At 46.9% G+C, this 21,658-nt stretch overlaps 1 protein-coding gene across 1 annotated transcript in view; it reads right to left on the reverse strand.

Moving 5' to 3' along the window:
* Nucleotides 1-480: 480 nt before the first annotated feature.
* LOC126524339 (glutathione S-transferase 4-like) overlaps nt 481-21,658 on the reverse strand; it is a 71,265-nt gene continuing 50,087 nt past the window's right edge. The window contains exons 2-5 of the mRNA XM_072287410.1: nt 10,768-10,826; nt 7,887-8,028; nt 6,900-7,073; nt 481-629 (exon numbers count right to left, since the gene is read on the reverse strand). Of these exons, the coding sequence (XP_072143511.1) occupies nt 492-629; nt 6,900-7,073; nt 7,887-8,028; nt 10,768-10,826 (513 nt within the window). The 3' untranslated portion in view covers nt 481-491. The remainder of the gene's footprint in view (nt 630-6,899; nt 7,074-7,886; nt 8,029-10,767; nt 10,827-21,658) is intronic.

The raw sequence follows: 21,658 nt of genomic DNA on the forward strand, positions 1-21,658 counted from the left end.
AAGCGTTTGTTGACCCACAATGTGTGCTTACCTGTTAAATGGGCAGAATAAGGACGTAAGGAAAAAGTAAGCATGCAATTTAAAGTCCTGGTCCCTAGACGTAACCGTGCTCTACAAGTCTGGACTAAAGCACACAGATATATCTTCCGTGCTCCTATTTATCGGCCACCACAGGCCAATTGACGGTACCTTCCTAGAAGTAATATGCGCAGACGACTACGCTGATGAAAAGCGAGAAGACGCGTAACTATGAAGTTTAATCAAGTATTTGATCACAAGAGCTGGGCGAGAGGCGTTGCCATGGGGCATTTGCATGCGCAAGCAAAATGACAATGCAGGCAGAGCCAAAATGTCGTACATCATAGTAATAAAAACTTCATTTCTCTGTAACCTCTCGTTTCATTCATAATTTATCATGAAACATTCATGTCAATGAGTTCATTGCAAGCTGAACTGTATGCTAAGGAACTGGTCACCGTATGTGTTGCGCTTCATTTTAATCCTTCAAGACGCTCGTTTAGCAGGTCTATGCCTTGGTTATTAATTTCACCGAAGTAAGGAAGCGTTGTCTTCACGCTTGTGTAGAACGCTCGAAGCCTAGGAAATTGGTCCCTCCGAAGCACGGGCAGCTGAAATAAGGCAAGAAAAATCCATGTCATTGCATAAAACTTTGTATCGTGCTAGCTCGTTCATTAAAAGACAGAAGTTAATTGCGCCAAGTACAATGTCTACGTCCTTGTTTGCTTTGCGCAGTCTCTTTTACTGCGACAGCAGTTAAGTGCTCGAAATTGGGCTTGGCTTATTACAACATGGCACCGGATGATAGACGGCGCTGTGATCGCAATATGGCGCCGCCCTCAGTAAAAAGGTCTATACAATTATTCCGCTGCTTTTACATCTTGGTTTGTCCGATGCCAAGTTTCCTTTTCACAGATTTCAGGCTGCGTCCATTTTTTACGGCTTCCTCAGTCTTTCTCACGTTATAATTTTGAATATACCTTACTTTCGCCTTGTTGATCAGTTTTGACAGTTCTGCGAATTCTATCTTATATCTTGAGTTGGACACTTTCATTCTTAGTCGTTTCTTTATTAGGTCCTTTGTTACATGCACGAACTTTCCTACTGGCTTCCTTGGTGCCATGCCTCCCACTTCAAGTGCTGCCTCTGAAGCCAGCCTAGTACGGTTTCATTCATTACCTCTATGTCATCTTCATCTCTTTGTTCCAAGGCTACATATTTGTTTGCAAGTACCAGCCTGAATTTCTTTGCTTGTACTATGTTTCTTCTGTCTGACCTGTTCCTTCTTGACCAATTTTACTCTTATTTTCTTCAAATTGAGGTGAATCCTATCCCTCACTAACCTGTGATCCCTGCACTGTACCCTACCTAACACTGTGCAGCACTGTGCAGGGATTCGCAGAAAATACGAAATCAATTTCACTTCTTGTTTCACCATTGGGGTTTGTCCAGGTCAACTCTCTGTTGCTACGCTTCCTGAAGGTGTTCATTATTCGCAGCTTATTCCTTTCTGCGAATTCTACCAGCATCTTTCCTCTAGTGTTCCTAGAATCGACGCCGCAATATACGTATACCGAAATATATACCGAAACTTCCCCTCAGGGGACCCGCCGTGGTTGCTCAGTGACTATGGTGTTAGGCTGCTGAGCGCGAGGTCGCGGGATCGAATCCCGGCCACGGCGGCCGCATTTCGATGGGGGCGAAATACGAAAACACCCGTGTACTTAGATTTAGGTGCATGTTAAAGAACCCCTGGTGGTCGAAATTTCCGGAGTCCCCCACTACGGCGTGGCTCATAATCAGAAAGTGGTTTTGGCACGTAAAACCCCACAATTTAATTTTTTTTTCCCCTCATGGGCACATCCTAAGAGTGGCGAGACAGGCCGCCGAAACATTGTGGTTCTAAGACGCGCGTAAAACAGGTGACCTTGAGAGCGGCCTTTCTATAGCGTTGGGCAGCGCTTATACGAAGCCTCCTTTAAGCTACAGCAAACGCATCTGCCATTAGTCGGACATGGTTTGTACAGTTCGCGCGGTGAAGCAATTGACGTCCCTCTTACCACCGTAGTCGCAATACATCAGTTGCGAATACATGCTCGAGATGTACCGCGACTCCGAAGGAAACACCGGCACATTAGTCGAAAGGTAAGCGCTGCAGTTTCTGCATTGCTTCTGCGGGGGGTCACGGACAATTACAGCTGTCAAGAGGCTAATGCGGCGACGTCCAGGCCGCTATAGAGGGCACTGTGCCCGTTCGACGTGGTACAAGTGCCCAAACAAGTTTCTCGCATCCCCTTTCCTCTCTGCAGCGCTCCTGTCATGTATACACAGCTCTGAACCACGCCCAGACGCGAGGTGCCAGCCACAACAGCAGCAGCTGCAGTAGCAGTGGGACAGTCGAAGGAAGAGGCAAAGAAAGCTTCACTTTAAAAGCTTCACTTTAAAAGCCACAGTTTCCCCTGCAAGGCGACGCATCGATTGCGATAGCAAATTAGTGTACAGCTAGCTATACGAAGTAAGGATAGTAGTTTCATCGGCCATGGAAACTGGTAAACATAGGCATACTAACTGAATTACTAAGCATGGCGTCACGCGCGTACAAGTGAACATGAACACCTCTCACTCGATGACCACGAAGATTCGCTGTCGAAACGCGGCAGCTGCAGCGAATGAACTTACATTCGTGCTGCGTCTCGCATCAACGCTAACTAAGCCGCGAAAACACAGCGCGCGGCGGTCTCTTTCCACGTCGATGATGTCCATCAAGATGCAGTGGCCCGGGCGGGCGCCCGCGCGTGGCCGCCTGAGCCGCCCGGTCTAGAAGGAGGCCCCCCCACTCCATACCCTCCCCCCGGAGCCTCGCGCGCGATGGAAGACGGCGCGCTTTCACGCTTTCCTCGTTTGCGCGCGGGAGATTAAGGTGCGATCGCGAGCTCACCCTCGGTAGGTATCACTCGCACTTACAGCATGCGAGGCACAGCAAAGATTTTATCGCCCTTGGACTTTATACAGAACGTCACGGCGACGCCGATGGCAGAAATGAGCCTGGAGTCTCCATATAATTGCTATCGCAATAAAAAAGCAGGCAAGCGACAATAAAATGGCATTCTTCGCGGTCAAAAAATGCTGCTGTTGCAGTAAATAAGTACAGAGCCGATGGAATCGCTCAAGTCTGCGGTCTCTTTCGTTGTGATAGCAATTATATCGGCACCCCTGGCGCATTTCCGCAATCGGCTTGATGTTCCGCATAAAGCGCAAGTACAATAACATCGTGGCCGCGCGCCGTATGCTAGACAAACCTTGCACGGGTGAGCCGCATATGGCGGCTCGATCCCGAGCTCGCAAGAGAGGAGTGTGGGGAGGAAGCGCGCCGTCTTCCATCGCGCGCAAGGCACCGAGGAACGTTCTACTCCGGGGACGGCTAAAACCCCTCAATGTTTAAATGTAGAGCCATCCTTTGAACTTTTCCGCCACCGCGCGGGCGCTCCACCTTTCTCGCTGTCCAGTATCATTTTTTCCGATTTGACTACTGCCATCACGTGAAAGCACGCGCTTATTCATTTTCTTGTTTCCTTATCCGAGAAAAACGAGTGCTTTTGGAAGTCTTTCCGTGACCGTTTTCATTGCAAATGAATGGATAGGCGCCGTAGCGCACGTAGTATGTGGATTATATGGCAGCAGGATCTTCGGCCATGAGCGCTTCGTTAAGAACAGTGCGCTTCCTTGGCACTGTTTCTACTCATCGTCATTATAGTTGCTGCGCCTACGGTGGACGTAAGCCCTTCAGTGAAGGAAAAAAATTGGCAGTAGCTTAGCTCGGCTATGCCAGGATATACGTATCGAAAGCTAAGGCATAGCATGGTTAGCCTTGGTTAATCTTGATTGCAAGTCCAGGTTAGTCTGGTTGCCTAGCTTTGTTGCGGCGTTTAGCCAGTCGTTCGGCGCTATTCGTCTGTTTCCTGGGCGATTCGTTTTCTCTTCATCTCGTTCCGATGTCGATTCCAGGCCTCCTCCAGCTTTTCAGAATTGTCGCCGTCCATACTGCCGCCTCAAATGTGATTGCGGCGCACGCGAGCTCTCCTTTTTAATCCTGCGACCTGTTATCAGGCATGCGGCACAGCTGGCGAAGCGAGCGGAAGCGAGCGCAACGACGAGGAACGCTGTGTGACGTCATACCAAACAGCGGCAGCGGAAAGGCGCGGCGCTGCGCAGCGGCGGAACACCTGTGGCTCGGTGCTACTAGTGGCGCATGCACAGTAGTGACTAGGGAGCGAGATAGAGAGAGAAATATTCGCGGCGAGGCGCGCGTTGTGACGTCATGTGCCTCCTCGGAGCACCGCCACGGCGATATCGCAAGTTCGAGGCCAGTAAAGCTTTCACTTTAAAAGATTTTTACGCTGCCATCCGGCAAGCATGATATAGAGCAACGAAAGACATGGATGCACCGGATTGGTCGCGCAAACTTCAGCGGGACGCCGTCCGCGTACCTTTGTGAGGTAAGTAGGACGTTTCTATATGTTACAGTGCATTCGAGGTATTTATTTGCAAACTTTCAAACCGCGCGATGTTAGTGCGGATGTCGCGCGCTCTTTCATTCTGCACCATGTCGACGCAGTTTTTCTTCCGTGAGCGATAGTGCGCAACTGTTTCGGTACAAGGAAAACGGAATGATACTTGAAGACTAAGATTTGCGTTATTTAGGCTTTTGTGTTTAGCCGTTGAGAAAATGCACAGCGTCAGTTAAACTCTTAGAATAATCAACAAACAAATCAGACTTCGGGCGATGATACTTTAGCAAAAAAATGTTTTCAAACTTTACAAGTACTGTGGGAAAAGCTGCTCATTTGATAAAAATTTACGATCTCCTTACTGAGTATTTCCGGTAATATTTGTCCGCAACGAATCCTTTTCTTGGGCGTATGATGTTTAATTTATGTAGGACGTATTTTGTCTCTTGTTAAATATTTAGGATCATTTTTCGGACGACCAATTTGAGCTTTTCATTGCATCGCGAGAATTCTTTGTGGACCGCATTACCGCAGTAATAGAGTGTTCTTTATTTAACTACTTAGATAATTTACGTTTCCACCAACTCAGCGCTAAGGTCTTCAAAAACACAGTTGCATTCTTAGAAAATAATCGGACAGAACAAGTAAGTGTACAAAATTGTTCAGACAATATTAGTGTGAATTATGCTCTGGCAGTTATGTAAGATAAACAAATATTTTTTTTGCAATTTTTGATCGGAGAACCGAAAATGCACTCGAGTTCCATGCATATTCCGCGGCTGCCTATATGCTGGGCCCGCACTCTTCTGCCCCGGCAATGTCGCCGCCGGTGGCTTCACTCGCTCCTGTAGGCGGCCGCAGCGGTTGTCACTCCAGAAGGTTTAGTACATAACCTTATAGAGTTTCCTGCAAAAATGTTTGTAGGAAACCCTATGCATAACCTCCTTGAGCTTAGCGCCATCTTTGTAACGAGGGAACAATTCGGACGGAAGAAAAAATAATATGACGACATATCCGTTAAAAACAAGTGATGTCATCTTGTTCTCAAAGACGCGAAATTTGTTTTGGTGGTCAGCCATTAGAGCGGTATATTCGAATGCCTCATCATTCTGTTTGATGAGTGTTTCGAGCTTTCAGCGCGGAAAGTGATGCAGCAAGTGCTCAGCCGTACGGGTGTCAAAATCGAACCCCTTCGCAGCACATACTTTCTTTGGAGGCTGACCAAAGCTTTGCGTGTAGAGTGCTGGTCCCCGTCAAACGCCAAGCCCGTCGGCCAGCGCAGCCTCACGAAAACAGCTAAAGTAAATTCATATGGCGGTTCCAACTCACTAATTTTGACACAACTCAAGTTCACGCAAACGTCGACAAGCAAAACAACAGAGTGTGTGAGAGGGGCGTACTCGTCGAACAGGTGAACTTTAACAGCTCGCCCTTCTGCACACTTCAAGGCTACATCATTTCAAATGATATGGTGGGCACTGAAAAAAGGTATTTATTTTAAGGATAAAGTAAAATCGAGTCGTCTCCTCTTTTCTCGCCACGCTTGTATAATAGTGATTACGATTTTTATTTTCTTTGAATGAATCAAACTGTGTCTCGCTCTACTTGAACAACGCTTTTTTTTTATTTCCCATTGGGTGTTCCCTCCTGACATAGCCGCGCTGCACTCGCTGCTCCCATAACAACCCTTGCTGATGCCGGTGACAACTTGTTAAAAAAATTAAATTAAGGGGTTTTAAGTGCCAAAACAACGATCTCCTCATGAGGCACGCCGTAGTGGGGGACTCCGGAAAATTCGGACTACCCGGGGTTTTTTAATGTGCACATAAAGCTAAGTACACGGCTGTTTTCGCATTTCGCCCGCATTTAAATACGGCCGCCGTGGCCGGGGTTTCGCGACCTCGTGCTCAGCCGCCCAACACCATAGTCACTAAGCAACCACAGCTGGTTTGTCTGCTGATAGCAGTTGTTTAGTGCGAGTGACAAATCTGGTTAATAAGGTTTTCGACCGCGAAATACGCGAAATGGGATTTACTTCATTAGTAAGCAAGGGGTAGAGGATTGTTACATGTTTTTTCACAATTCGCCGAGTTGAAAGGAAATCGCCGTCGACTCGCAGCTCTTAATTGGCTGTGTAAGTTCTTCATTTTTCCGAAGAATTGCGCAGCGCTGTCGCATGACAAACTTTCAAGTCTGTTATTCAGAGTCAGCATAGTTAATAATATCGTTGACCTCGGGACGACGTCCTCATAACGTGAGAATGATGCTGACAAAAACACTACCGGCGACGGAGTATAAACACACATTAACACGGCCCAACGTCTGAGCCCTTCATATGTACACCATCACTGCCAGTGCATGTCGAAATCTCACCTCCTGGCACAGGGTGAGGTGCGCCAACAATGTGAGGTCCGCTAGAGTGAGCGAGTCGCCTACTGCGTAGCCGCCGTCCTTGCCCACGTGATTCTGCAGGCCACCCAGGACGTTTTCTTCGAAAGCTGCGAATTCCTCTGGCGTTGGATTCTTGAGGTCGAAAAACCTTGGCTTCTGCATGAAAACAAACGATGATATACGCCATCTGGCACACGGTGCCAACCTTTATTATCCATCCTCCAGGCATCTTGTACAAAAACAAGGACGAAAAAATTGATCGACGCACACGCGCCAGTTACGACGACATTTAATTCTTCTAGGAGAACCACTTTATTATTTACACTTTAACACGATTTCACACTCGGCTAAGCAACACGAGCGGAACAGCATTAGTAACAATACCAAAATTTTGGCATGCACGGAGTAAAGTGTAGGACCGTGACCTTCGAACATAGCAAGCGGACACGCCGTCACGTTCCGCTCAATCGGCTATGCAGCGAAGCAGGGGCAGCATGTGCACGTTCTGCGGCAGGCATGAGCGTTGTGCGCACAAACTGCTGCATTTGCCGGCTTGCTGGTGTTCAGCTAGCTGTACAAGCGTAACCGTGTCGTTCCCACACTGTGGTGTATACAGTGGTCTGAGGGCAACGGACAGCAAACTTGAACCTGCAAAGGCCGACTTGCTCACCTCGCGCAACATATAGGTGCGCCGCCTGCGACGCTATGCTGGCAGCGCCATGTCGGCCCGTGTTGTGGGACACCTGTCTGCAAGGGCACTGTTTCTGGGACGCAGCAACAGCTGCCTCGCGTTCTGAGTCACGCCTACGTGCCGTCCCGCGTAAACGCAAAATTTTACAAGTTTCCAACCATTAAGAAAACGACCCGTCTTTTCTTTTGTTCTTGTCTAGCTGCTGCTGATTTTCTATTTCAGTTAGAGCAACATAAATAACCGTGACGTTATTCACACGAAAGATCAAAAGAACTTACGAAGAAAGCGAAGTAGTGGGGCTGTATGGTGCTGGTCACGGTTGCGAGCACTTGGTCCACCTGTGCTCGAAGCTTGGGGCATGACGGGTACAGAGTTGATGACGGTGCATACTTGTTGATCAGGTAGTAAGCGATCGCAGAGCTGCGTTGTTAAATAACGATATAAATGCAACACGTGGGCCGTGGCTCTGACGCATATAACATGGAAGATGAGTTGAAATGGCTGGGTGATCCGAACAATTTTAACAACTCCCCGAGACCTTCTTATTGCGATGGCAATTATACGGACACTCCGAGCGCATTTCTGGCGTCGCCGTCGCCGTGAGGTTCAAGGACGATGAATTCTTCGCCGAGCGCCGTACACTGTATGTGCGAGGGAAAGCGTGCGAAGGTGAGCCGGCGAACGCGGCTCATTCACGTGTGTGCGAGTGAGTAAGGCGGGCCGGATAAAGCCCCTTAAACTAGGGCCGGAAGCGCGCCGCCTCCTGTCGCGCGCGCGGCACGGGGCTTCGCCACTTCGCAGAAGTGGCGGAGTGCGCGTCCGCACGGGCCTCATCTTCAAAGCGACCTGCGATTTTTGCAGGGTGCGCGTAGTGCCGGTAGCTTCGTATACGCTGTGCTTTCGACGTTTCTTTCGCGTTGAAGCGAGAGATACAAGAAGGTCAATTCGATCGCTGCTGCTTCCGCGATTCCTGATTCCAGAATTCTGATAGCGAGTCTCCGCGCTCATCGAGCGAGATGTGTTCATGTTTACCTGTGCGCGTGGGACACCGTGCTTGTTAACTTAGAACACGTTGGCGGGCTAGTTAATTTGAATCCATGATAGAATGTGTAAGCGCGACTGGACGACAAAGTAGGAAAAAACAGACACAGAGAGACACCGCTGTCTCTGTATGTCCGATTTTGTATGCGCCTTCGTTCAGTCGCGCCTACACATTATACCATTGTTAATTTAGTTAGTAAGCGAATGTTTACAAGCTTATACGGTCGATAAATCTACTATCCTTACTTCGTATAGCTATCTACCAAAATGCTATCGCAATCGGTGCTTTGCCTTTCGGGAGAAACTTCGATTTTTTTTTATTTGTGAACTCTAAGCATTAGGCACGGTACACGGTAAACAGTGCAAGGATGAAACTTTCATCTAAATAACTAAGCTATCTGTACGATAACCCCGTGTCTTTTGGCACGCAACGTTTCATTGAGGTCACCTTTTGATACTTCATCCATAAATGAAACAGCTCAAGCTAAGTAGGGATCTTCCTCCCAGCAGCGTGATCAGCATAATGTTTAGCTGGCTTCATTTTATCGAGTTTATTCTACGCATGAAGCTCAGCCTGTTCTCCAACAATACATTCTCATTTATTTCCTCATACGCTCTTTGGAAATAGGGCTCTACGAGCCACGAAACTCGCCGTAAAGAAGCGTGTTTTCATTCCTTTTGATTGTCTATTAGGGCGTATCCACACTAACGGCAGTACTAAGTTTATGAAGCTATAGTGGATGCTATGTTATTTTAAACCCGTGAACACTGCCCTGATTCAACGGAGCAGCTTCACAGGTGGAATCTGCAATCCACAGAAAGACATTCTGAATTAAGTGAAAGTCATTCTAAATGAGACTCCAACGCACATCATGTGTTCCACCGTAGTGCGAAGAAAATTGCTTTCTTTACCACCGGCCGAAACCGATTTTCTCGTGTAGCGCTTAGCATGCTTGGCGGTGTGCGCAGGAAAATTACAATTTGGGTTTTACGTGCCAAAACCGCCATATGATTAAGGTGCACGCCAGTGGGGGACTCTGGATTAATTTCGACCACCTGGGGTTCTTTAACGTGCACGCAATGCACGACACTCGGGTGTCTTTTTTTTTTTTCATTTCGGCCCCATCTAAGTGCGGCCGTCGCGGCCAGCATTCGAACCCTCAGACTCGGAAGCGCAACGCCCAAGTCACTGAACCATCAGGTCCTGTGTCTGCGGAGACCTGCGCGCACTTAGAAGGCCACCGGAAATTCTTCGTCAGAAAGAAAACGTAAGACGCTTCCTGCCTTTGCGCTGCTCGTAACGTTCATCTCAGATCCATGTTAGACCGGTGACATTGAAGCCAACATCAAATACCGTGCGCTCGCCCTCGTAGATAGCGTAGCCCTGAACGTGTGAAATCGGTGTGGCTACTGTCTGTATGTGCTTCGCCGTGAAGCGACAAGATCAACCAAGGTTGACATGAGGCATATGAACTTTTACAGAGTTTTCTTATTCACTCGCTCACATTTATAAAGGCGTCGAGAATGCGATCACCTGCGCCACGCGCCATGTAGAAAATGATAGTACGTGCGGGCGTGGCAACGTCAACTGCGCGCTGTTGGCAGCAATGCAAGTGGCACAGCGAGCGTGTGCCGACGAAGAGTTCACAGTGACAGTGCAAAGTACTCTGACAGTATAACCAACTGCGAAGCTACCGGAATCATGTGTGTACGAACATTTGTAGAACGAGATGATGCTAAGGCAACGTATGCTGAGGAGGTGAAGCACCTAAAAACACAGTAACAGAACTCGGCCACTGCAGCGACACACAAATGACCCGAGTTCATGGTGGAGCTAAGTAGCCACGAATTGGAAGCACTGAAAAAAAAAAAATGTTCGTGAGCTTCTTTATGTGCATCGATAGCGAGGCACGTAACCATACACAGAGTAACCGGCACATCTTAGGATCAGAAAGACAAGCAAGTGCTTGCTTTGCTTGGCTTCAGTTTATCGCACAAATTAATCGCGTGCGCATAGAAAATACGCAAACGTTCATATGTGGCACAACGTGTAGTAATGTTGCTGATTACAGAAGGAAATGCACGATATAACTTATACCGAAAATTCCCATGACTCACCTTTCGTACAGGATGAATCCATTGTCGTCTATGGTGGGCGCCTTGTGGTAAGGGTTCAGCTGCAAGGAAAGGAAATTCCGCTTGTTTCTTGTGCAGTCCCATTTACGAAAGCAGAGCAAAAGCGCTCGCCCCCGGATTCATGAGTCGTGACTCGCCTTGAAGGCATGCGCGCTTCTCATTCTTTCCGAGGTAGAAAAGTGGCGGAGTTGATTTTACATTATTAGGGACAAAAAGGGGCTCAGGCCCACAAGGCGCGTTTACAGAGTTCGTCTATGTCTACTTCTATTGGAGCCCAGTTAGACAAATCGCAGTTGCCTGGGTGACCGCGGTGTGGCAACTCGCTCTAAAATTTCTACCTCAATTAGTTGCTGTCTCAACCTTGCGACTACGCAAGCATGACGTTTCATCGTCATCACACCATCAGTTCATCTCTAAACATAGTTACAAGACGTTGCTGAAAATCTCCTAGGCCCTAAGCAATACTGCTAGTTCTGGGCCAATACAAATTCATAAAGAACACCATTGCAGCTCAGCTTAACAGGTAATGTGATTTGTAATTACAGATTCTACTAACATTGTTGTTATAGTAGGATACAACTTAAAAAAACAGCAGTTGGCAGCCAAGGCACACGGACCGCACAGGATTGTTACTCCGCCAGCCAATCACAGTAGCAAACAAAATCGTCGCCATGCGACCATTTCGAAATGGCGTCGTACTTTATATCTCTGCAGCGTGTGCTGTCTTGAACTCTTTTCATGGGCACAAACGATGAGGTGTACAAGAGACATGGACAAAGTGCATGAAGTCTCAGCCTTTCACTCTTCAAAAGTCGGCGGCACAGTACATTACTCATGAAGCTTCCCTGCCAACTGAAGTGAAATTTTACAATAAACAGTTGCAGCGAAGCATGCGTTTTAGTCAGTTCAATAAAGAATTAATCTTTCATCATACCACTATAATAGACGAGTGGAAACCTACAAAATAATGCGCTTATAATTTTATTTTTGTGGTTACCGCCTTATTTAGGTAACATGGAAAGTTTGAAGTCCGAACTATTTGCAGCCTCGCGGAAGAAGAGTGGCTGGCGGTTATGAGGGCGTGGGTGAGGCTTCGCTGCAGACTTGAGTTCTATCCAACTATAGCAATGTTAACACGATATCAATAAAATTGTTATAGCACAAGAGTAAAGCCAAGAATAGCAAAAATTAGTTAGTATTACACTATTGAAACATACTCATTATGAATTATAACTTGTCTAAAAACTTATAAAAAGCTTGGACTGTCTTTTATCGTCTTCAGAAGGTTATTCCATGTTTTTGTTCCAATGTAGGCTTACCTGCGTCTTGCCTACAAAATTTTTGTTATTGTGTCCTCATGCGTCTGTGTGGCCTTAGAAAATGGTACTTGGAAGGGGTTATCATCGAAACGTATGGCATGAACTGAACACGCTGTTTTGAAGTCCCTAACCATGAGGAACACCATAATTTTAATTTTTTCCATATTGGTTCTGTGTATTCCGTATACCCAGAGAAGGACATAATTCAGAGCGCTCTTTTCCCAATCTTGATCACCGGATCTATGTAAGATGAATACGTATGCTCCCATGCTTCAATACAAGAGGTTAAATGACTATGCAAAATACGAAAATAAATCATTCGCACTGTACATGTGGGAAAATGCTGAAGCACCTGATACGAAGCAAAACATGCATGAGTGAGCTGGCTGCAAACATTTGCTATGTGAGCCATGTAATAAGGGATGGCTCTCACGTTACACCGGGATATTTGTATTCTTGAGCTTCTGTAACTGTTGTTATCGCTATCTTCGAAGCTATTGGTGGTATTTTACCTCTATTGGTCGAAAATATAATGTACATTGTTTTAGATGTATTTGCATGCATTGACATCCCTGTGAGAATAAAATATTGGTAAAATGACGTTAGTGCGTATGAAATATGCTTATAATGGCTGGCCAAATATTTTCACTATGGTAACTGGCAAATCAATTCTGAGGAATCTGCAAAGGAAACCCGTGGGGGCTTCTCAGAAAGGAAACTCGTAGTCCTCCCATTCTGTGAAGAGAGAAGTCCAGCGTAGCTGGCGCTATGGTTGGTTTTGCTATGTTGAGGTTTTCGTATGTTCGGGATTTGCAATGTTGAATTTCACTATTATTAGTTTTGTATTGGGTGAGCAAAGAGCTACTCAAAGATCCCGGATGCCATGACCATTGTAATCACAGCCTTGCGATCACTGTGATGCGCGGCAAGTGGTTGCACCTTCACTGTGTTACTGTTCTTCCCGAAGGTTACGTCGATGTACGATCGTTGACGAGGGGTAAGTACGATGGCATCGGTGAAACACTTGAGGCCGAAGTGCACCAACGTACAGGTAAGTATCCACGCCCCGTCGGGTCTGCTCCCATCGATATTCAAATCTCCCACGATGACGATGGATGTATGGTCGGCTGGCCTAACCTTCCCGAAGACGTGCACCGTTTCGATCGCGACACGCCCCATACCGTATCTTGCTCCACGTCTTCGGAGGAGATGCACTCCCGCGGCCACTTCACGCTGTGGCGCATGACCCACGCCGCAGATCGTGGCCAAGTCTCCGGCAAACCAAAGACGGTCACACACGATCGCTTTATTTTAGCGCGGCTACGCCAATCACGCTGCGTAGGAAAATCCCTACTTAGCTTGAGCTGTTTCATTTATGGATGAAGTATCAAAAAGTGACCTCAATGAAATGTTGCGTGCCAAATGACACGGAGTTGTCGTACAGATAGTTCAGTTATTTAGATGAAAATTTCATCCTTGCGCTGGTTACCGTGTACCGTGCCTAATGCTTCGAGTTCACAAATAAATAAAATCGCAGTTTCCCCCGAAAGGCGAAGCACCGATTGCGATTGCGTATTAGTAGATAGTTATACGAAGTAAGGATAGTAGATTTATCGGCCGTATAAAATCGTAAACGCTGTAGTGCATGACGCACGCCGCCGATCGTGGCCAACTCTCCGGCGAACCAAAGACGGTCACACACGATTGTTTTATTTTAGCGCGGCTACGCCAATCATGGTGCGCGCTTTAGTGCGCCTCATGGGCCGAAGAGCGCGCGCCGCGATATTGCGCTATGTCGGGAGAGAGACGGCGCTCGTGGCGAGGAGAATACAAATCTTGGGAAAGACGCATCTGCGGTGGAGTCAATATTGCTGGCCTGTGCCCACGGAGACGAGATCCGCCAGAACCTAGCCATAAAGAGCTTCGCTGTGAAAACTTAGCAGTTGAGGAAAAAATTCATCCGGAAGTTTTTCCTCATCTGCGAAGCTTTTATTCTAACAAGCCCGTGCAGGTTTCTGTTGTAAAATGTGGTATCAAACCGCCGCATCATGTGCGCGCTGTCAATGCGCAGGCGCCACGTTCTTTTTCTATGTTCCCTCCTCATTTTCCCTTTCCCCTTTTGCTTTATATATACGTGCATTAAACTCTTGTGCGTCGTTCTCGGCTAAGCACTGGGTCGTCAACGTGTCCCTTCTTACATAACGGCAGCAACGCTGCGGCTGCTATGTTACAGTTTCCTTTGTAGGTTCCTGCTACGTTCGGCTGCGTGACACTTTTTCAGTTCATGTGAAATGCAGCACGACATATTCAAGAGCCACAAAACTTGCAGAACAACATTTGAATATTAGTTTTGCAATGTAATCATTTATATACCTAAACATAATATATATATATATATATATATATATATATATATATATATATATATATATATATATATATATATATATATATATATATATATATTATACCTTTACATATTCTCACGTTGTAGTGACGGTGGAGAAGCAGACAATAGCAAAACTTTGTAGCAATGAAATGTTCATAGGGCGAACCTGCATGTGCCCAGAAAAACAAGTGACATTGAATGCGCAATAATAGCGGCGAGCACAATCGGCGATCGTCGAAAATCAGATCAGCGGGTCAAACGCGTCGGCTTTTACGCATATATCGTCGAAGGTTCCAGCGTAATAGCTGATTCCCGCGTACCTTCCAGAAAGCACTGCACAATTCGCGTCGCGCTTACAATCAGGTTACACGAGGTTCTACTGCAACAGGCAGCGGATAGCACCATCGACTACATTCAAGAAACTTCCGATACATGCTGGCGCGTCCTTCACCGCGCGATAAAGTTTAACGTTTGTTAGCCGGTGAAAAGCGTTCACTTGAGAAAGGTAATTCAGTGTACCCGTCAGTGCCCTCTAAAAGGGCATCGTCCCAAAGCTGCAAACACAAAAGCGACAAACAAAAATACCTGTAGTAAAGAAAAAACATCAATGAAAAAAAATTATGGGGTTTTACGTGCCAAAACCACCATCTGATCATGAGGCACACCGTAGTGAATGACTAGAAATTTGGACCACCTGGGGTTCTTTAACGTGCACCTAAATCTAAGTACGCAAGCGTCTTCGCATTTCGCCCCCATCGAAGTGCGGCCGCCGTGACTTGGATTCGATCCCGCGATTTCGTACTTAGCAGCCTAACAGCATATCCACTAAGCAACCACAGCGGGTAAAGCAACAAAAGAACAGTCACTGAAGTTTGTCAGCGGGCGTAGAAAGGCTTAAGTGGCACCATGTGGAGGACTTCGGGTCGTACGCGACGCCGCTGTGATTGCGAAATGCCGTCTGGCACGACCTCATAGTCAGGTGAACCAATAAATCTGGAGATCTTGTAGGGCCAGAAATGGTGTCGCAAAGGTTTCCCATTAAGTGCTCAGGCTTTCGCGTATCTGGGTCAAAACCGAACACATTCGCCGGGCTGGTATTCCACATAGCGTTGTCAAGGATTGTGTTGTCCGTATTTTACTGGCCCTTGACGCACAACGGAGGACGAGTTGTCGTGCTTCTTCGGTGCTCTGAAGATAGGCGGTGACATCGAGATTCTCTTCGTCAATAACGTGTGGCAACACGGCGTTAAGAGTCGTCGTCGCGTTCCTTCCGTAAAGGAGCTTGAACTGCGTGGTCTGCGTTCTTTCTTTCACTGCCGTGTTGAAAACGAAAGTTACGCGTGGAAGGACGGGATCCCTGGTCTCTTGTTCGACGTCCACGTACATGCATATCGTGTAAGTGAGGGTCTTATTGCGGGGCTCTGTGAGACCATTTGTCTGCAGGGAGTAGGCTAGGCGGTTCTCTTCCGGTGGCTTGTCTGGCTGTATTGCAGGATGGTTTGAGTAAGCTGCGCCGTAAAAGCTGCTCCTCTGTCGGTGATCAGGACTTCAGGGGCACTATGTTGTAATATGATGTTCTCGACGAAGAATTTCGCCACTTTGGCCCGGGTACTTTTGTAGGGCTTTTGTTTCAGCGTAACGGGTTGGTAACCACAACGATTCACTTATTGCCAGATCTTGACGTCGGAAATGGGGGCGCGCCATAGGCAGTCAGCATCAAAGTGCTTCCGTCCGGACTTGTGGATGATGGTGATGTCCCTTTCCTAGAGCCTGGGACTCCATCTTGCGAGTTGCCTTGAAGGGTCCTTAAATTTCCCAGCCAACACAAGAAATGGTGGTCGCTTACGAATTTGAAAGGCCTCCCGTATAGGTAAGCGTGCACTTTCGTGCAAGTCCAAATGATGGCAAGACATTCTTTTTCCATCGTGGAATAACTGGTTTCTCCTTTCGACAGCAACCGACATGCGTAAGCAATGACCCTTTCAAATCCATCCTTCATTTGGACTAGGACGGCGTCGAGGCTAGTCTATTTGAGCCTGTGTGGATTTCGGTATCGGCGTTGTCATCTAAGTGGGCGAACACTGGAGGTGACTACAGGCATCGTTTGAGCTCTTGGAATGCTTCGATTTGCGGAATTTCCCACTTGAACTCGACGACAGGTTTTGTAAGATATATCAATGGCTCGGCAATGCTTCAAAAGGTTGACGAAGCGACTATAAGGGATACACAGGTCAAGGAATATGCGCACTCCATTCTTGTCGACGGGCTGTAGAAAGTCAGCGATGGCAGATGTGTTCTTCTGATCGGGTCAAGCTTCTGATTTGCTGATAACGGGACCAAAGAATATAAGCTTATCGTAAACGCAGTGACACTTGAGGACGCCCTGATGACTTCATGACCTTTAGTACTGTCCAAGTCACCTGAGGTGATCGTTTAAATGCCCGGCAACGACAATGACGTCGTCCAAGTAAACGATACATGTCTGCCACTTCAACCCTGCTCACACCTTGTCCATCACGCGCTGGAATGTTCCAGGCGCCGAGCACAGCCCGAATGGCACGACCTTGCACCCGTAGAGGCCGCCCGGCGTGATGAAGGTGTGTTCCCTCTCATGGACTTCTATTTGCCAGTAGCCCGTCTTGAGATCCATTGATGAGAAATACTTGGCGTTGCAGAGCTGGTCCAATGCGTCGTGCATCCGTGGGAGGGGGTACGCGTCCTTCTTCGTAATCTTGTTCAGGCAACGATAATCCAGGCAGAAACGCAGGGTTCCGTCCTCTTTCCTCACCTACAAGAGACGCCCACAGGCTCGTCGAAGACTGGATGGCTTCGTCGCGTAGCATTTCATTGACTTATTTTATGGCTTCTTTTTCACACGCAGAAATTCGTTACGGCCGCTGACATAGTGAGTGAGCGCATTTTTTGGTTATTATGCGATGCTTAGCAACTGGTGTTTGTGGAATGCTCGATGACATCGAAAAGCAGTCTTTGTATTGTCGGAGGAGACTTTTGAGCTGTTGCTGCGTACTCATGGCGAGACTCGAATTCATGTCAAAGGCTGGTTCGGGAAATATGGCCGTTGGGTAGATATGGCGGAAATATGGCCGCGGCGGTAGATGTGGCAGAACCCGAGAGGACAAACGCATTGCTGGTTTTCTCAATTTCCTCCATGCGTGCGACCGTCGTGCCTTTCAGAGGTGTGTGTACTCCTGGCTGAAGTTTGACAGCATTACTTTCGCTTATCCTCTCTCCAATCGAGCGATTCTTCTTGCGACGAAAATTTCGGCGTCTACCAATTTATGTTTCTCGCCCTCGATGGCGCCTTCTACGTCTGCCGGTGTATTGGTGCCTACGGAGATGATGATACTTGATCGAATTGGCATGCTGAGTTGATATTCGAGCACGCTGAAGCCATTGTGACTGCGAGAGCTCTCCAGAGGTATCGCTTGATGTTCGGACAGTGTTATTGATTTCGACTTCAGGTCGATGATTGCGCCGTATTAGCTCCGCAAGTTCATGCCGAGAATTACATCTCGCGAGCATTGTTGGAGGACAGCGAATGTCACAGGATAGGTCCGGTCATTAACTTTAATTCTTGCAGTGGATTCTAGTCGCCGTTATCAGGTGTCCTCCAGTTGTTCGAATTTGAGGGCCGTATTATGCAGTTTTGACTTTCTTCAACTTGGCGGTGAATTAGTCGAATTAGGCGGAAGGGGGTAGAGCGCTACGTCTGCAATGGACAGCTCAGCGATGTTGTTCTTCCAGGTGGCCCTTTTCTTGACCGCGGCACCGGACGCACCATCCACGGAACCGCAGCAGTGCCTTACTTGGATCGACCGGCCCGAATATTGGATACAGCGGCCACGTCTGGAATGCTGCCGCCACGTCTGCTGGCGACTGGGTTGGTCTGCACGTGACGAAGCTATCGCGAAGGAACGCCACTATATCTACCGCCACTTCATCGTGCCCCACTGAGGCACAGCACCACGTCTGCAATGGAGAGCTCACCGATGTTGTTCTTCCCGGTTAGTTACCTTGACTGCTATATAGCCGCGTAAAAACCGACAACCGTCTTCTTGTCGTGGTGTAGTGCCCCAGTGAGTGGTATGTTACTTGTAAAAGCTGCAAAAGCTTATGAAATAGTTGCTTTGTGGGATTTTGTTGCTTCTGTCGGGGGTGGTTGAGTCGAATCCTGGGCCTGATAATGAATAGGTCCTGACAAATGTCTTGCATACCGTCCAAAGAATTGAGTCAGGCCAGGGCGATATTTGTATGAACTTCGTGCCTTAAAAAGTTGGTAGGTGCCCATTGACGTGGAGCTGAGACAACTATCGACTCGAATCGCGCGCTAGAAGTCGACTCTGCTGCTCAAAAAAATAGCAAGGTTTCGCCCGTCGAGATGCCCGAGGCTGTTCTCGGCATTTCCGACAAACTGAAGTCGATTGAATCGCGCGGCGACGATGCCGAAAATCGCCTCCACCGCACTAACATACTTTTCTTCTGCCTACCTGATGCCACTGACGAAACATGGGCATCTGCAGAGCAAAAAATAATAAAGTTATGCACGGAAACCCTGGGAGTAGCTATCGAAGCGTCTCAAACAGAGCGTGCACACCGTCTCGGGAAGTACCGCGAAAATAAGTGCAGGCCTATCATTGTGAAATTCGTGCTTCTTAAGGACAAACAACGCATTTTGGAAAAGGGGCAAAAATTCAAAGGCACTGCTTACGCTGTACGTGAAGATTTTTCATTGAAAACTCTGGTAGCTACAACAAACCTGCTTGAGTACGCTAATTCTCAGACTGGCACTGATAAACTAAACGTGGACAAACTGCGCGTAGGATATATTACCTACGTGTTTGATGCGGTATCAGGGGAGAGTGTTCGATCGTCAAGATAGCTCATTCTTAAAGAGGCAGCTAGTACAAACAAAAATTCCAACTCTGCACACAGTAAACACGTACCATCACGATTATGTTTTTCATGCACTAACCTCCTTGGTATGCTGTCAAAACGCGTTCAACTCAGCTCATACCTTGATAATTGTGATTGTGACATATTAGCACTCACATAAACGGGGCTAAATCCTAGTATTACTGACCCTGAAGACCTGCCTGGTGATAACGATTACGTCATCTACCGCAAAGATACAGAGCACAAAAGAGGAGGTGGTGTCCTAATAGCCATCAGACAGCGTATAGCTTCCCATCTTGTTAATGTACCCAGTGCTTCAGAAAAATTCTGGATCTGCATTAAGTCGTCGTCAGCTAATTAATTAGCAGGTATTTGTTACACACCTCCAGAAAACTCCGATTTCTTCATCTCTCATTTGCACGATAACCTCAGTGTCATTAGCGTCAAAATTCCAAAAGAAGCTAATATACTTTTGATGGGCGACTTCAACTATCTGGATATTGACTGGTCGAACCTGACATCTAGCTCTCGCTGCTGCAAAGAATTCATCTATCTAACTTTGTATTCCTCACTCACGCATTTATCAAACCAACCCACCAATCCGTGGAACAAATATTCTTGACCTTGTTTTGACGTCAAGCCCTGAGGCCTTAAGCACCATTTCTACTAGCGAGGCATTCAGTGACTATCAACTCCTTAATTTAACAGTCAACATCCCATCACATGCACGGCACCTTGCATCCATCTTCAACTATAAAAAGCTAATTGGAATACCATTACCATTGGTCTTCAAGAATTATCCTCTTCCTTCGTTCCTACTTTCTCTTCCAGAACAGTGAATGAAAACGGAACATTGTTTAAGGAAAAGCTTCTGAAACTAATGAGTGATCGCATACCTCAAGTTGCATTCCGGGTTAGCATGTACAAACCGTGGTAACATAGATGACTGCACTAACTAAAGAATAAAAAGAAACGCTTGTTCAAAGCAGCGCAAAAATAGAGCTCCGCCTCGTTGAAATTGAAGCAAAAGTGCTGTGAAAAACAATACTGCCACGCCGTTCGTAAAGCGAAACATCAGTTTTATCTCATCACCTTCAACCTCTTATACATAAAACCCGAAAAAATTCTGCCGCACAATCTCCCCACATAACACGAAGGTCCGTATAGCTCTACAGCATGACGGCGGAAATTTAGTTTCTGGCGAAAAAAGGGCAACCATTTTTAAAAATTATTCCACTTCAATGTTCACCCACAAAGAACGTTCTAGTATTCCTTCCACCGCTGAAATTGGCTACAGATATATGACCTCAATCGAACTAACCATTGAAGGCATCGCGTCTTTAATCAGTAACATTAAAATGTCCACTAGCCCTGGTGCTGACGGAATTAACGCCAAAATTCTTAAATTCACGATAGCCTCAAGTTGCTTAATCCTCTGTCACATTTTTAAGCAGTCTCTGTCGACAGGCGAACTTCCATTTGATTGGAAAATTGGCAGTCATCCCAGTGTTCAAATATGGCGACAAGAATAATATTAGTATCTACCAGCCCATATCTCTAACAAGTATTGCATGTAAGCTACTAGAACATATCATTGCATCAAATGTCGCGCAGCATCTTGAAGAAAACAGATTTTTTTTTACCCTCATCATCATGGTTTTAGGAAAGGGCTATCCTGCGATACGCAACTTTTGGAATTTACTCATGAAGTTTTATCTAATATGAACGATAACCATCAGGCGGATTGTGTTTTCATTGACTTTTCAAAGGCATTTGATCATGTACCATATTTTCGTTTAATTTCCAAACTCTCCGCGTTAAACGTCGATTCTTTAACACTATCATGGATTATAAATTTTTTGTCATTTCGCAAACAGTTCACTTGTATAAATGATTGCTCGTCATCCCTCTCTGAGGTATCGTCTGGTGTTCCCCAGGTCAATGTCTTAGGCCAATTACTATTTCTACTATATATTGTTACGAATGATGTTTATTTATAGGGTGAAACGAGGTCCGAGATGGAAGCTACAGGCCAGGCCCAGCCGGCGCAGAGTACCCCGAGATCACGCGCGTACACTCTACTTCTTTCTCTGCCTCAGTCGTGCAGTGCTGCGACATTTTCCCCGGGGGCAGACGAAGCTCGCTGAGCGAGTTAAAGGGACCTGTGATGGTACTGCTTGAGTCTGGCCACGTGAACCACTTGCGTCGCACGTGAACGCCGAGTACTGCCGTCACTTTGGCGACGACATAG

The sequence above is a fragment of the Dermacentor andersoni genome, chromosome 3, assembly GCF_023375885.2.
Source record: "Dermacentor andersoni chromosome 3, qqDerAnde1_hic_scaffold, whole genome shotgun sequence".
NCBI lineage: Eukaryota > Metazoa > Arthropoda > Arachnida > Ixodida > Ixodidae > Dermacentor > Dermacentor andersoni.